Source organism: Dermatophagoides pteronyssinus, unplaced genomic scaffold, assembly GCF_027571235.1.
Source record: "Dermatophagoides pteronyssinus isolate colony J.1.1.1.1 unplaced genomic scaffold, Derpt_VIB-CSIC_2022.12 sq0021, whole genome shotgun sequence".
Taxonomy (NCBI): Eukaryota; Metazoa; Arthropoda; class Arachnida; order Sarcoptiformes; family Pyroglyphidae; genus Dermatophagoides; species Dermatophagoides pteronyssinus.
In genome coordinates this window covers 123,033-140,206 of record NW_027461545.1, presented here as the reverse complement: position 1 = coordinate 140,206, position 17,174 = coordinate 123,033, and the positions used below count along the sequence as shown (strand labels likewise).

At 28.0% G+C, this 17,174-nt stretch overlaps 5 protein-coding genes across 5 annotated transcripts; all 5 read right to left on the bottom strand.

Annotated features, from left to right (window-relative positions):
- Positions 1-764: 764 nt before the first annotated feature.
- On the bottom strand, positions 765-5,280 carry LOC113797001 (enoyl-CoA hydratase domain-containing protein 3, mitochondrial). The gene is made up of 8 exons (XM_027347304.2): positions 5,157-5,280; positions 4,938-5,095; positions 3,534-3,738; positions 1,607-1,712; positions 1,350-1,544; positions 1,199-1,260; positions 1,031-1,140; positions 765-921 (listed from the first exon to the last, which is right to left on the bottom strand). The coding sequence occupies exons 1-8, from the start codon at positions 5,157-5,159 to the stop codon at positions 813-815; spliced, it is 948 nt and encodes a 315-aa protein (XP_027203105.2). The 5' UTR covers positions 5,160-5,280; the 3' UTR covers positions 765-812.
- On the bottom strand, positions 5,242-8,041 carry Naprt (nicotinate phosphoribosyltransferase). The gene is made up of 9 exons (XM_027347302.2): positions 7,733-8,041; positions 7,518-7,620; positions 7,271-7,441; positions 6,894-7,214; positions 6,684-6,826; positions 6,497-6,616; positions 6,061-6,441; positions 5,744-6,004; positions 5,242-5,631 (listed from the first exon to the last, which is right to left on the bottom strand). Exons 1-9 carry the CDS (start codon positions 7,745-7,747, stop codon positions 5,446-5,448), a joined length of 1,701 nt encoding a protein of 566 aa, XP_027203103.2. The 5' UTR covers positions 7,748-8,041; the 3' UTR covers positions 5,242-5,445.
- Positions 8,042-9,933: 1,892 nt separating this feature from the next.
- Positions 9,934-11,913, bottom strand: LOC113796965 (chitin deacetylase 7-like). The gene is made up of 5 exons (XM_027347266.2): positions 11,827-11,913; positions 11,247-11,754; positions 11,016-11,187; positions 10,759-10,966; positions 9,934-10,691 (listed from the first exon to the last, which is right to left on the bottom strand). The coding sequence occupies exons 1-5, from the start codon at positions 11,867-11,869 to the stop codon at positions 10,183-10,185; spliced, it is 1,440 nt and encodes a 479-aa protein (XP_027203067.2). The 5' UTR covers positions 11,870-11,913; the 3' UTR covers positions 9,934-10,182.
- Positions 11,914-12,480: 567 nt separating this feature from the next.
- Positions 12,481-14,303, bottom strand: LOC142645756 (uncharacterized). Its single transcript, XM_075822845.1, has 2 exons — positions 14,171-14,303; positions 12,481-14,102 (listed from the first exon to the last, which is right to left on the bottom strand). The coding sequence occupies exons 1-2, from the start codon at positions 14,217-14,219 to the stop codon at positions 12,676-12,678; spliced, it is 1,476 nt and encodes a 491-aa protein (XP_075678960.1). The 5' UTR covers positions 14,220-14,303; the 3' UTR covers positions 12,481-12,675.
- Positions 14,304-15,128: 825 nt separating this feature from the next.
- Positions 15,129-17,003, bottom strand: LOC113796966 (chitin deacetylase 7-like). Its single transcript, XM_027347267.2, has 5 exons — positions 16,854-17,003; positions 16,309-16,783; positions 16,079-16,247; positions 15,806-16,013; positions 15,129-15,750 (listed from the first exon to the last, which is right to left on the bottom strand). The coding sequence occupies exons 1-5, from the start codon at positions 16,900-16,902 to the stop codon at positions 15,242-15,244; spliced, it is 1,410 nt and encodes a 469-aa protein (XP_027203068.2). The 5' UTR covers positions 16,903-17,003; the 3' UTR covers positions 15,129-15,241.
- Positions 17,004-17,174: the final 171 nt, after the last annotated feature.

The following is a 17,174-nucleotide window of genomic DNA, read 5'->3' as shown; positions in this document are numbered from 1 at the left end:
GGAAAAATTAATGAAAATTACACTACACGACACTAAAACACTAAAATAATGCAGACTATTATTTGTTTGTCCCGGAGATTATCAACTACCTAACATTGTGATAATAATCATCATGATTAACTGGAAAGAATTGTTTTTTGTTTCGAATAGAAAAATTAAAATGTAGGACACACACACACACACAGAGACATAAATATTTCTAATTGATTAGAATGTCATTAGAATATTCAACAACAACCAAAAATGAAACGACAATAATTATGACGATAACCAGAAAAAAATGATCATGATGATCGTCATCATCATTATTATTAATGAGGATTTTATTCCAGTTCCATACAAGCACATATGTGTTGCATTAGGAATTTCTCATTATTCAACGGAGAATTTTGTTGTTTCATTTTGTGACCATTCTCATTGATGAATCAAGCTTTGATCTTTCGAAAAAAATGATTATATCATCATAATATGATTTGTCTCATTGTGATCAAAACAAACGTGATGTTCACTTTTTTCCCGTGATACAGTGGATTATGGAATCGATTCATCGATTTTTCTCGATCAAAAAAAAATCGGACAATAATATTTCAACAAGAAATGTGCATTCTGCGATCAATCAGCAATTCTATGATCCAAGAAAATTCCTTGGAGAATTTTTTTTTGAAAAAAAGTTAGTCAAGTGTCTCTCTCATTCTAGTTAGCCATATCGATTAATGTTGAAAATGGACATTTTCAAAATGTCAAAAGTAATCAGAAAAATGAAATTTGGATTTTCAATCAAATTTTTTATTAAATCAATATTGATGATTCATTCATTCATTCGAATGGGTCCAATTCGGTTGACGTTTTTGTAGAAATGCATCGATACCTTCTTGGCAATCTTTCATTGATAAATTATCTACCATTATTCGGGATCCTTGACTTTTATTTTCATAAAAGTTTAATTAAGGAAAAATTGGAAGAAAACGAAAAAGAATGATCAATAATAAATCGATGACTTTGATTCTATCATCATCATCAATCATTTTACCTATAAGCATCGGCTAAATTATTCATTTCCATTTGTTTATACATAAATTGTTTGCCTAAAGCAATAACTGATGCAGGTTTTGTTATGATTGATTCCAATATTGATTCAGTCTATAATATACACAATAACAATAATAAGGAGAATAAATATCATTAAATAGAAACAAACCTGTGTTTGCATTGTTTCGAAAGTTGGTGATACACAAGTAACAAGACCACTAATAAATGCCTCTAGTTATTTTTATAGAAAAAAGGAAACAAGATTATTTTTTGTCAAAAATAATCAATTGAAATCAATGAATAATGAAGATTATTATTACCATTTGCATTGATTGCACGACCAGTCAATAACATATATGAAGCCCAACGTCGGTTAACGGTACGTGCAACAGCAATACCAGGTGTTGAACAAAATAAACCTACACTAGCACCGGGTGTTGAAAATTGACTACGTTCAGTAGCCAGAACAATATCACATGATGCAACTAGTTGACAACCAGCAGCGGCTGCTAAGCCTGTGAAAAATTCATTATTAAGATAAAGGCAGTGAATAGAGGAAATGAAAAAGTTTATTTACCATCAACTTGACAAATAACCGGAACAGGTATTGAACGTAAACGTAACATTAATCTTGTACATTCATCAAATATTAATTGGTGATATTTGGGATCATTATTTAATTTCTGTTTACAAAATTTAATTAAAAATTCATTAAATTCAATATTTAAACTGAAAGATTTCATGTTTTTTTTAATCCAGCAATCAATAATCTGATAACAAACAAACAAACCAAACATTGATGTTGATCAATAGTTCATCGAAGACAGTCAATCAACTTTTTAGATTTCGACATATATAATCATCAAAACAACAATGTCAGCAATATAAAAACATAAATAATTCAAAGTTAGGATTCTTTTGGAAAAAACTTTTCCATTTTTTTTTGGTATCATCGTCATTTTATTTGTTGTCGATTCGGCAACAATTTTTGTTTCTTTTGTTTGAAATTAATTTGATTCACTTTTTTTTCACTTTTCACTCTCTAAGAAATAATAATGTTGATGATGAACAATCGTGTCATTGATTGGATTTTTCTTCAATGCTCAGTCATCATTAAATTTTACGAAAACAATATTATTTTAATGGAAACAGTCTATTATTATCTATGTAATAAGAAAGAAAAAAACATATAAAGAATCATTAAGTCGAGTTTTTTGCTGACCAGAATTTCACATTTTCATTTAAAAAGAATCATTGTATATAAACACAAGAAGAATTGGCTGATGAACAATTAGTCGATTGAAGTGTGTGTGCGTTTCATTCAGTTATCTTTCTTTCGAATTGTATTCTATATCATTAAAAAAGACAAGCAAATCGATTCAATTAGGCTTTTTCATTCGTTTTCTTCATTAGCCCTAAAAACATTCATCATCCACGGAAACAAAATGATGAAAACAAAATGTAACAATGTTTTTAACCAATTGAATTTCAATTGAAATTTTTATAGACAAAATAACAACAACAACAGCAATTTAATTACATCCAAAAAAGTTGGATAGATATCTTTCTTATTTATCTAATGAATCCATAAACAACCAATATAATGATATTCCATTAGGATATTCTATTGAGAATAATTCAACAACATTTTGAAAACATTCCAGGATCAGAATCCGAAAAAAATATCCATTTCTCTCGCTATAAAGGTTGTAACAAAAAAATTAAAATTAAAATCTCATTCATCATCATGATGATGTACATTGTAAACAAAACGAATGAAATCGACCTCAATCGAAATAAAATTCACTTTTTCAACTAAAAATAAAATTCTACATTAGTTTTCACTTGGGACATCATTATATTTCCAAAATAATTTTCACTCATCATGTGAATGAGAAATTCTAATGTTTTTCCCAAAAATTCCAAATTTTCGAAAAACATTTTTTTTTGTTCTGTATTTAGCTCTATAGCCTCCTCTTCATACTAAAGTTTGAAAAAAATGGAATCAGAAAAATAAAAATTCTGCAAAAACTTTTGACTGACCAAAAAGATAAACTAAAACTTTTCATTTTTTTTCTTCTCTTTTTAGCTTGTTAAAACATTTAGATTATAATCAAAAGGAGGAAAAAAAATGCTGCTGCTTTTTGAAATTCCAAATTTTTCCGTCCAAAACAAACAAGCAAAAGTGAATAAAGTTTTGCTTAACATTTTATTAAATCACACATCTTCCATGTTGAAGATTTTTTTTTCGTGGGCAAAATCCATGTATGTTTGTTGACTGTTAAAAGCAATAATCAAATATCACAGACAGAAAAAAATAAAGATTCTGTGTGCTAATGATCATCATAATCATAATAATAATGATGGTTGTTAACAACAAAAAAAAAGAAAAAGAAATCCTTGTTATACAAATCAATAAATAATTCCAACTCACACAAAGAGAATGACAAATGGATTTTTTCTTTTGCTTTTTACTGACAAAACAAATAAAGAAAGAAACTTACCAATTCCTTAAGATCATGACCAGATGAAAATATTTTCTCTGAATTTGATGAAATGACAATTGCACGTAATAATGTTTTGCTATCATCAGTTGTCGATTGATGATTAGATTTTGGTTGTTGTTGTTGTATTGGATGGATACATTGTTTTTCCATTGTATCAAATTGTTTATTCAATTCTTGTAACATGTTCAATGATAATGCATTTCTATGTTGTTGTTTTTTATAGAATAGGAAATCAATTTTCATTTAAACAAAAAAGAAAAAATTTATAAAGAAAATTATTATCAAAGAGATGTGTGAAAACAAAAAACATTCAAATTGATGGTGAACGTGATTGGCTGTTGTTGCCTTCAACGGTAGATAGAGCAAGAGATCATTTGGAAACTTTCCAGAAACTAACCCAGAAATTCCATTTCAATTCAAATTTTCATTTACTTTTTGGTTTCGTGAATAAAATCTCTTGAGAATTTTTTTTTGAATGGGTGGACCAAAAAAGTAATCATTGACAAACCATAGAAAAAACAAGCAATTTTTCTTCATTTTTGGTTTTTCCCAATCTAATTTCAACCGAAACATATCATTTTGAAGATTTTGGGCTGCAATATTACATGTGCATTTGACATGTTAAAATTTTTTTTGAAGCACTTAAACAGGAATCATAAAAAAATATTTGTGAAATGAATCCTCAAAATAACGTGACATTTTTTCTTAAATCTTTTTTTAAATCTTTTATAACGTATTTTTAAATTTCCTTAAAAATTTCCCTCAAAAAATTCTCATAGTCTTTTAGTTCAGTGAGGTTAGGTTGATGGCTATAACTATGACTATGGCTGTGTGATTCAGAGTTCAGTGAGGTTAGGTTGATGACTATGACTATGACTATGATTCATAGTTGAGTGAGGTTAGGTTGATGACTATGACTATGACTGTGATTCATAGTTCAGTGAGGTTAGGTTGATGACTATTTCATCTATAAACTACCAAAAAAAAAAAAAAAAAAAAAAAAAATGATAAAACCATTCTTTTGTTAGCAATTTCGCTAAATAATTAAACAGATTCGTATCTAAAATGATTAATTTTGGATGAAAAACAAACCGACAAAAAGCTCATGTTTAATTCAAATTCCATGATAATAATCGGTTTTAACAACTTTTTTGTTTCTCATTTGAATGGGATTTTTTTCCCATTTGTTTTGTTGTTGATTGAAAACAGTCTTCTATCTGCAATAATCATCAATGAATGATTAATGAATGATTTATCCAAATGCAATTCATTCAATAGGATTTCTTTTCTTGAATAATAAAAAGCAATTCTATTTGTAAAGGATTTTTCTTTCGTAACATGATTGAATAAGCAATAAGATTCTTTTTCCTTACACTTACAGAACTTGATCAAGATACATACCGTTTTTTTTGATTATTCAATATTAATCGTTTAATGCCACGATTACCATCATCATTAGTGGACAACAGAACTGAGTTTGATGATGATAATGATCGAATTTGATGAAATCCTTTACCACCACCATCCGAAAATTTCCAATTATTCAATAAAAATAAACGCTATCCTCAAAAAAACAGCAAAATTCTCGAAATGATCCTCAAAAAAATTATTGATTCTTACCATGTTTTATTATTAAAACTTAACAAATTTACTTTGATAATTTTTCTTTAGAAAAAAATTGCCAAAGTAAACAAACATCAATATATTGATGATAATCATGATTTTAATGAGTTTTTATAAGAATAGTGACATCTAATATTGATAATTGAAATCAACAAATGATAACGACAACATTTAAAACAAAATAAAAACAAAACCAATGTTTAATATTAATGAATTTTGGATATTTTGCTGATGATGATAATGATGATAACAAAAAAAAACATTTAATTTAAATTTATCAATTTGATCAATGTAATTCACCAACTGGTGCATTTTCCAGCCATAATTGATGCATATAATGATATAAATTATCTGTTACAGAAACTTTATATGGTGTTGGATTTAACAAACGTTTTATATCTGGTCGTAAAATTGCCAAACTATTCTGTACACGTTCACGTATTTCCATTAATGTTGGTAATGATTGTGCAATCTATATAGAGATGTGAAATTGAACAAATGTTTTTTGAAAAAGAAAAGAAAAACAAACAAGGAAATTGAAAATCAATAAAAAAAATATCATATGAATGGGGATTATCTTTTACCTTTCCATCTTGCCACCAAATCTGTAATAAACATTCAATACGACTAGGTGTTGCAAAACAACGTTTCGATTCTTCAAATGGATGACGACATAATATTTTGTCCAATATTTTTGGCTGTTGTTCATGCGAACCGGTTAATAAATCTAATAATGCATAACCTTCACGACCAAAAATACGATAAACATTTTTCCGAGATGGTATTGTCACTTTAGCTAAATCAAGACTGATTTTTATACATGGATTTTGATCAATTTCAACGAGCTTTTTCGGAAGAAAATAAAAATATTGAGATTTTTTTTAAATATCAACAAAAATACCTTATAAACACAACCAAGTGCAGGTTGTTTTTGACATGTAACCAAATGCGTACCAATACCGAATGCATTGATACGATGTTTTTGTTCATTTAATGAAACAATTGTTTCTTCATTAATATCATTACTAACAATAATTGATAATCTTGCGAACCATTCTAATTTATAATATTCGGCAATTTTTCGAAAACAATCATGTGCAACAACAGATTGATAAGCAAGATCACCACTATCGATACGAATACCTAATGCACGATAACCAAGTTTATTTAATGCTAATGCCACGATACAAAAATTTAAAATTCCCGACCGGATAACATCATATGTATCGACTAATGCTAAAAATGATCCAGGAAATGCTAAAGCATATGATATGAACGCTATCTAAAATCAATCAATCAATTAATGGAATCATTAAACCAAATCATCATTAACATACCAATTCACTTTTACTCGATTCTGTTGCTGAAACCTGTAAAATTTTGGCTACTTCATCTTTAAAATTTTGAGTTGTTTCCAAAAAATTAATCATTTCACCAGTTAATTTGGATTTTAGATACTTATTAGTAATGGCAATGGGAAATTTAATATTAGTTTGATCAATTACATTCATCAAATTCACTTACAATATTTTTCGGTTCATCCATTGTTGAATGATGTGACATAATAAATGAATGTGCATGTGTACCCATAACAGGAATGTTATATAATCTACCGGCCAATAGATTTGATGTACCATCAAAACCACCGATATAACTATATTTGGATGCTATAAACATTCGGATATCGGGAAAAAATGATTAAGAAATTAAACTTCGGCAAAAAATAGTATTTACCAGATAGACCACCATCTGGTCCTTGAGCACGACGAAGTCCAAATTCTAATAATTGAATTTTACGATTATCGATTGCAATTTTATAACGGGCAGCATTTGTAGCAATAAGACAGGCATAATTAACCAATGTTAAAAATGTTGTTTCCAATAATTGACAAACAACTAATGGACCTTCGATACGCATTAATGGTTCTTTTGGAAATACAACTGTACCTTCAGCTGCGGAATAAACAACAACATCTTTGGCAGTAATTTTGGATAAATATTCAAGAAATTCTTCTTCAACATCATCAGAAAGAATCTTTCGAAAAAAATCAATATCTATTTTACCGGAGTGAGAAAAAATTAAATTAATTTCATATGAAAAAAATATTTACCATCAGATGTATAACGAAATCCATTCAGAAAATTCAGACATTCTTCGAGGCCAGCAAATATAGTAAATTCACCACCGAATGGATTTTTCCGAAAAAATATATCAAAAACGGCATATTTTTCCGACATACCATTCTTCCAATAGGCATAAGCCATTGTTATTTGATATTTATCTGTGATATTTGTTCGATTTGAAATAACCATTGAAATTAATTTTCAAACAATAATTCAACAACTGCCAAATCAAACCTGTCAAAAGTGGCATATGAATTTGTCGACAACAATTGCCGTGTTGTTCACGTTGTTGCGAATTAATTCCAGTTTGTCGTTGATCCGAATACATTTGGTTAGGCTAAAATTTACAATAAATCCAATTAATAAGAGAATTTTTTGTCCAAAAACCAAATATTTCTTAATTTCATTTAACAACACTTTATATAGAGAGGAAATAAACGTTTACATACTTTGGCTGTGTTCATTTTCTACTTTCATTTGATATTTGATTTTAATTCAATTCGATTAAAATCAAATCAAATGATTATGATTAGATGACAAGTTTGTTAGTAGTAGTAATACACGTGCACTATACATTCAATTGTAAAATTAATCAATTTCGAAATCAAGGCCAGAAATCAGAAATCTTTAAAGTACCACCAAATGATTAATCAATTAGATGATAATGATTATTTGGAAATTTAATTAATTCAATTTAAATTCATTGAATTTTCATTAATTTCATTTTGTGTTCGTTTCGAATTTAAAAGTGAAATTTTATTTTTAAAGTTTTTAAATTAAAAAAAACAAAAATTAAAATCAAATGTTGACATTGGTACCAAACAAACACACACTATTCATACTGTTCATAACAAATGTTATACACAAAAATTTAATTTAAATTTTCATCAAAAGATGTCCGTATCAGTTTCGAAAAAATCATTTTTTAATTTGATAATTTGTTAACACATTTTGTTTTGATTTTTTGTTTCGTGAAAAATTGTTGTTTGTTTTACGAATATTTAACTCTAAATGCAAAAATTTAATCTAAATATAATTTTAATAACAAACAAAGAAACAAACAAACATCAAATATGAATTTGATTTGAATTCGGAAAATGTTGTGATGTGTTGATTGTGGTGAATACTTTTCCATATTCATAATGGTTCCATATTTAGTAATCGAAATTGGATATAGTTAATTTTGTTTTTTTTCATCACATCGACGACGTAATCCAATCAGGATTCTGTGAATAAATTCCATGTAAAATTAGAGGTAATTAACAAATATTTTTAGAAACCAATTGTTATTACTCTTTCAAATAAATTGGCCAAATTCTGTAGAATTCTTTCATCAACCATATTTGTCGTTGTTGTTGCCGAATTCATCATTCGTTTAGCTTCATTAAACTTAAATTAACAACAAAAAAACATGGATTAATTTGTTTTTGCCAATAACAAAGACAAAAAACAAAAATTACTTACCGATCGACAATTCTATACAATTGAAAAATGCACAATAGAAAGATCAATATGTTTTTATTAATCAATCAATCACTTACCCTATGATCAATCTATTCAATTGAATTAAATTTAGAATAACTTAATTAATCTTTGAACAAAGAAAAAATTTTAATCAAAATTTACCTGACACATCTAGGATTTTTTTTGAATTATTAAATAGGAAAAAAATATTAATTTCAGATAAATTAATTGACATTATGCGACTTACCAGCTAAAAAATTGAATTGATCAGATAAAATTGGGAAATTTTTCAAGAAACAAAAATATTTCAGTTAAACTTTCCTCAAAAACTTTCAAATTGACACACATAGCTTTCGGCCTAAATTGTTCTACAATTTTTGGAAAAAAATTAAAAGTTTTTAATTTGATTTAAAAATTTTTTATTTCAAATTTTTAAAAAAACTTACGCCACGTTTTGATAACAATAATCGTTGCAATTGTAATTCATTCAAATCAGATGATGATAATAATGATGATGATGATGGCTGTTGTTGTTGTTGTTGTTCTAACTCTTGTAATGATGATGAAGACGACGATGATGGCATGGCATGTACAGTCAATAAAGCCAATCCTATCATTACTAAATGAATCAACAAACAAAACGATAATGATGATGTGATATTCATTTCACGTATATTTAAATATGCCATCATTTTATAGTGAGTTTTTGGTTGTGTTTTTAGGGAAAAGAAGATTTTTTTTTCAGTTTCGCCAAGAATGGGTAAGTTTCGTTTGTTTTGTCTTGGTTTTGATTTTGCTAAACTTATGGTACTTATTATTATGGTCTATCTTAGGTTAGATTTACTAGCATTTTTATACCCGAAAAAATTGATAAAAAAACTCCAAAGACATTTTAAGAAGTAAAAAGAAAAAAAGTACATTTTGTCCATACACACAAAAAAAAGTAATCAACATTTACCATTATTCTTCATTTTTTTCTGGATCATATTTTTAGGATTTATAAATAGGAAAAAAATGAAAATAATTTAATCTTTTTCTCGTTAAGAATTTAAACCGAAAATATTCTTGCAACAAAACGAAATATATCCAAATGATATTGATCATTAATATTGATCATATGATGATGATGATGACAATGATAATGATTTTTTTTCTTTTGTAATTTTAATAAAATAATATTATCAAGTAACAGTAAAAAAATATATATTTATTGTCGGTTTAGCTATTTAAAGAAAATAAATGAATATAAAATGATATTTGAAAGAAACAAAAAGTACAGAAAGAATTTTTTTTCCATTTAAGAAACATATATAGATTTTCATTTGATTTCAATTTAATCTGAATGTGTGCGACTGAATATTAATGATTAATGGAACCATTTAAAATGAAATTCTAGTCGACATTTTGATTGTGACGTGCGTTCATTTTGTCTTTTTTATTCCAAACGATTTACCCATGGATAATGTACAGGACAATGTAAATCATCACAAATAACCATACGTTTACTTTGGCCATTTAATTCATCGATTTTTTCATAATCACATTTTCGTTTGAATTGTGATATATCATCAATCTTTTCACCATCTTTTAGGCCACATTTTGTTTGAAGAATTGGAGGACATTGTTTAGTTTTTTCAATATAATCAGCTACATTTGTTGGTGATTGCATCCATTGTAAAACTTCATCAATTGAAACAAAGAAAATATCATGTTTGTTTAATTTGTTTTGAATAAAACGTAATAATGCATCTCGTTTAGCTTCATCATGAATCCATTCTTCACTTAAGAACAATGGGAATGGTGCACGATTACCATTATAAAAACGATCAAAATTATATTCAAATAGATCATATATTTGATCGGCAGTTGGATGATAATTAACTTCACCATTTTTCTCGAACATTATACATCCCGAAGCCATAGCACATTCACGATGAACTTTTACTATATCAAGATAGAATCATTTGGTTAAATTAGTCAGTTAATTGAAACAAACAAACATTAAACATACCTCCTTGAACTTCATATTCAACATCCCAATCATTCATTGGTACATCCCAAAATCCTGGATAATTTTCACCTTCTTTCAAACATGGTTGTACTTGGCAATCATTTTCACGTTGGAAACCATAATCAAATGTATAGGGGAAAAATGGTGATCGAATTCCTTGACGTGATGGATTCGAACAATCATATTCAAATTTTTCATCAACAAATGCCTAAATTATAATCAATATTGGTTTTTTGTTGCCAAATCAATCAACTTACAGTAAATGTAACATTTCCGGCTGTTTGAAGATTTGGTGCACGGACACCACGAATACGATCAATTGGAATTTCCGAATATTTCGATAAGATTTTTCGTTGACCACCCATTTCTTGTCGCCATCCTTCATAATCGAGTTTTTTCCAATATTCTTGATTATTATTTCGTGCTTTACTGTAATGGATTAGACACTAGATAATTTTCACTATTTCATTATTCAGTTTGTCACATACCTAATGGAATGAACACCAATTTCATTGCCACGACGATATAGTTCATGAACCAATTTATAATTACTATCAACATGAGATACAAAATATGTTGATTGTATTGGGCAATTGTTTGGATTTTTAAAATCAAATAATGTTTGATAGTATGGAAAATTCGTAACAGTTACAGCACCATCAAATGTTACAATAACAAATTGTGGAATATCATCAGGATTCATTCCATTTGGTGGCAAATCTTGTAAGCATTGACATTCAGGTGCTAAACAAGCAGTAAAATTACAATCAACATTTTTAAAATTGGAATGATATGGTTTTCCAGTTGCTGTTATTGCTAATGATACTGTATCTGATCCTGTTCTATGTGTTTCTCCTTTTGTTGTTGATGTTGTTGTCGATGTTTTTGTCCATGTTGTTGGTGTTGTTGTTTCTGTTGTTGTTGTTGTTCCTGTTGTTGTAAATTTTGTTATCTCTGTATAGGTTGATGTTGCACATTCTGTTGATCCAGCCAAAACTATACCAAAACAACAACAACAACAACCATGATAAATAATTAACAAAAATTCATTCAAATCAAACAACAAACCTGAAATGATCACAATCAGAGTGGCCAATGTAAATAACTTCATTTCGTTTTTTTCGTTTTTATTTTGATTTTCTAAAAAAAGTTAGAAAAAATGATGATAATAAATTCAAAAATCGATTCATTTATATAATAAAATAATAATAACTATTATTATTGATTAGATTTGTAAAAAAGTTATAAATAGAAACAAAAACAAAACAACAACAAAAAAACCTATTGAAAATGATTTTCACAAATGATTATCATATCCGTGATGGGTAATCTTTATTTTGTAACTCGAGATTGATCGCGTTGAATCAATTGAACAACAAAATGACTTTGACAAGTGGATTTTTAAAATTGGTTTCGGAAAATTGTTATTGACAAAAATCACCATCATCAACAACAACAACAACAATATTAATTGATTAATAATCGACAAGTACATTTGGTTACCTGATTTATTTTATGGATAAGATTAATTACGAAAAAAAATAAAACAACAACAACATGATCATAAAATGGTAACATACTAACATAAAAAATGAAATTATCATTGACGAGATGATGATAATAAGGACATTGATTTTTTTTTGGTTATAAATAAAATCATTGATTACATAATATAAAAATCCAGTCAACAGTAAATATATTTGTTATCAGTTTTTTTATTATTGTTGTTGTTGTTGTTGGTTGAAGAAAATAATAATAATGAAATTGGGAAAAAGATATAGAATATTTATTTTTTATTTTGGAAAAAAAAAGAAAGAATTTATTTCAAATTTAAAAAATGAGGATTGATTGAAAACCCAATCACCTCTTTATTCCAAACGATTAATCCATGGATAATTTTTCGGGCAATGTATATCATCAATTTGTTGATTTGCTTGTTGTTATTTTTGTTGTTGTTGGTTTACTTGTTGATATTTTTCCTATTGTTGGTCTGCCTGTTATTATTGTTGTTGTTATTGGTTCGCTTGTTGTTATTTTTGTTATTGTTGGTATTCCTATTCCTGTTCCTGTTGATGATGTCATAGCTGATGTTGCTATTTCTGCTGTTGATGTTTTTTTGGTTGTTGATGATGTGGTAGCTGATGTTGTTGTTTCTTTTGTTGTTGTTGTTGGTGTTTTTCTTGTTGTTGTTGATGTCGTTGTTGATGAATTTGATTTTGGTGTTTTTGTTTCTGTTGTTGTCGATGTTTTTGTTGTTTTTGTTGTTGGTGTTGTTTCTGTTGTTGTCGATGATACTGTTTTTGTTGTTGAGTCTGTTGTTTTTGTTTCTGTTTCTGTTTCTGTTGTTTTTGTTGTTGTTGTTGGAGTTTTTCTTGTTGTAGATGATGTTGTTGTTGATGAAGAAGATGATGTTGTTTTCGTTTTTGTTGTTGTTGATGTTTTTGTTGTTGTTGTTGTTGGCGTTGTTTCTGTTCTTGTCGATGTTGACGTTGATGAAGAAGATGATGTTGTTCCGGTTATTGTTGTTGTTGTTGTTGTTTTAGTTGTTGTTGTTGGTGTTATTTCTGTTGTTGTCGATGTTGTTGTTGATGAATGTGATGATGTTGTTCCTGTTTTTGTTGTTGTTGTTGTCGTTTTTGTTGTTGTTGTTGGTGTGGTTCTTATTGTCGTTGATGTGGATGTTGATGAAGAAGATGATGTAGTTCCGGTTATTGTTGTTGTTTTTGTCGTTTTTGTCGTTGTTGTTGGTGTTATTTCTGTTGTTGTCGATGTTGTTGTTGATGAATGTGATGATGTTGTTCCTGATTTTGTTGTTGTTGTTACCGTTTTTGTTGTTGTTGTTGGCGTTGTTTTTGTTGTTGTTTCGGTTGTTGTCGATGAAGAAGATGATGTTGTTCCGGTTATTGTTGTTGTTTTTATCGTTTTTGTTGTTGTTGTTGGTGTTATTCTGGTTGTCGTTGATGTTGTTGTTGATGAATGTGATGATGGGGTTCCTGTTTTTGTTGTTGTTGTTATTATTTTCGTTGATGTTGTTGGTGTTGTTTTCGTTGTTGTTTCGGTTGTTGTTTTTGTTGTTGATCTTTGTGTTGTTGTTTCCGTTTCTGTTATTGTTGTTTTTGTTGTTGTTGTTGGGGTTATTGATATTGTTTCGGTTGTTGTTGTTATTGTTGAAGATTCTGGTGTTTTCGATCTTGTTTGTGTTGATATTGTTTTTGTTGATGTTGTTGGCGTTTTTGATGATATTGTAGTCAGTTTTGTGGTTCCTGTTGGTACTTTCATATATTTTGTTATCGGTGTTGTTATTTTAGATGATGACAATGATCCTTCTGTTGATCTGGCCAAAACTATAAAAAAATGGTAAATTTATAATAATGATCGAAATTATTCAATCAAATCACAAATAACAACAAACCTGAAATGACCACAACAAGATTGATCACAAAAATTGTTAATAATTTCATTGTTTTTTCTTCTTCTTTGTTATCAATGCTTATGAAAAAAAAAGATGCGATTAATCAATCGAAAAAATTAAAATAATAATAATAATCAAAAAAAGATTTCAATTCAATTTATTTATATAATAAAAAATTTAAAAAATAACTATGATTTAGTAAACTACATAGATAGGGTAGAATCCGATAAGAATTACAAAATAATAATAATATTAATTTTTTGAAGATGATCATCTTTTAACAAATAAGATTATTGTATCCGTGATGGGCAATCGACATTTGTCCTTGGTATAAATGGATCGATTGATCGAAAACAAATTGACAAAATTGACTAAACAAATGATTTTAAAATGTGGAAATTATTGTTATTGATGCAAAATAATTAACAACAACGAAAATCAATTAATTAATTTTTAATTTGATCTTAATCAGCCAATCAATCAATCAACAACAACAAAAAAAAAAAAATAATAAAGACATTAGGTTCATATTAATTTAATAATAACCCTATAATCAATATTGATTATAGGTTCATAATAATACAAATAGATATAGATAAGATTAGATTTGGGATAAAACAGGCCAAAACACGTCAACTGGCTCACCTTAGAAATGGAAATAATTACGTCTAGAAATTATTACTAATATTACAAATAGAAATTCTAATGGGTAAATTTTTAATCAAACCATTCAAATACAATGATTCGGTTTCAATTGAGATATTTCTCGCTGAATTTGAACGTATTTGAGCAATTGCTAATGAATGGACAAATTAAAAAATGGCCTAAGTGTTTCCTATTCCTTTGTCTACACACTGCATTTGGCTATAATGACCATTGTAAGTTTATCGATCATGATAATGATAATGACATCGATTTTTTTTGTTATGAATAAAATGAATGATCACATATGAACACATCTGTGGTAGAAAATTTATTTTTTATTTGGAAAAAAATAGAAAAGAATTTATTTCAAATTCAAATTTTGATGATGAATAAAGATGAGGATTGATTGAAAACCCAATCACCTCTTTATTCCAAACGATTAACCCATGGATAATTGTTCGGGCAATGTAAATCATCACAAATAACCAAACTTTTACTTTGGCCATTTAATTCATCGATTTTTTCATAATCGCATTTCTGTTTGAATTGTGTTTTTTCGACGATTTTTTCACCATCTTTTAGGCCGCATTTGGTTTCGACAATTGGTCGACATTGTTTAGTTTTTTCAATATAATCAGTTGTGTTTGTTGGTGATTGCATCCATTGTAAAACTTCATCAATCGAAACAAAGAAAACATCATGTTTGTTTAATTTGTTTTGAATAAAACGTAATAATGCATCACGTTTAGCTTCATCATACATCCATTCTTCGTTCAAAAACAATGGAAATGGTGCCCGGTTACCATTATAAAAACGATCAAAATTATATTCAAATCGTTCATATATTTCATCAGCTGTTGGATGAAAATTTACTTCGCCATCTTCTTTGAACATTAAACATTCTGAAGCAATAGCACATCCAAGATGAACTTTTTCTATTTAGAATAGATAAATAAATAGATAAAATGATTAGGCACCAAACAAACATACCTCCTTGGACATCATAAACAACATCCCATTCGTTAATTGGCACATCCCAGAATCCTGTATAATTTTCACCTTTTTGCAAACATGGTTGTACTGGGCAATCATTTTCACGTTGGAAACCATAATCCAATGTATAGGGGAAAAATGGTGATATCATTCCTTGACGTGATGGATTTGAACAATCATATTTGAAATTTTCATCAACAAATGCCTTTGAAAACGAAAATTCAATCAGTAATCTTATGTAATCAATAATTTTCAATATAAACTACTTACATTTAATGTAACATTATTGGCTGTTTGAAGATTTGGTGCACGAACACCACGAATCTGATCAATTGGAATATCCGCATATTTCGAAAGGATTTTTCTTTGACCACCCATTTCTTGTCGCCATCCTTTATAATCAAGTTTTTTCCAATATTCTTGATTATTTATTGCTTTACTATTAATGGATTATAAGACAAGATAATTTTCACTATTTCATTTTTCAGCTTGTAACATACCTAATGGAATGAACACCAATTTCATTACCACGACGATAAAGTTCATGAATCAGTTTATAATTACTATCAACATGAGATACAAAATATGTTGATTGTATTGAACAATTGTTTGGATTTTTAAAATCAAATAATGTTTGATAATAGGGGAAATTTGTAACGGTAACCGGGCCATCAAATGTAATCATAACAAATTGTGGTATATCAACTGGATTCATTCCATTTGGTGGTACATCTTGTAAACATTGACAATTCGGTGCTAAACATTCAGTAATATTACAAACATCATTTTTAAACTGTGAATGATATGGTTTTCCTGTTGCTGTTATTAATTCTGGTTTTGCTTCTGCTGATGATGATGTTGTTTTTGTTGTTGTCGATGTTGATGATGTTGTTGATACTGATGATCCTGATATTATTATTGTTGTTACTGTTGTTGTTGTTATTGTGGTCGTCCCTTTTGTTGTTCCAGCCAAAACTATCAAAAAAATAAATGTTGATGGTCAAATCAATCAATCAAATCAAATTATTTTTGATAAAAAACAAACCTGAAATGACCAAAATAAAATTGGCCAAAAAAATTGTAAATAATTTCATAGTTCTTTTCTTCTTTTCGTTTTGTTTCGTTTATCGATTCTTTAAAAAAATAAAGACAATCAATCTGAAAATAATCAAATAACGATTTTTTAATTTATTTATATAATAAATTAAAAAAACTCAGAAAAAACAAATCAGATAGGGTAGAATTCAATTAGAATTACAAAAATAATAATTTTTGAAGATGATCTTTACAAATGATTATTGTATCCGTGATGGGTAATCGCATCTAAACTCGAGATTAATGAACAAATCGAAAACAACTTGACAAT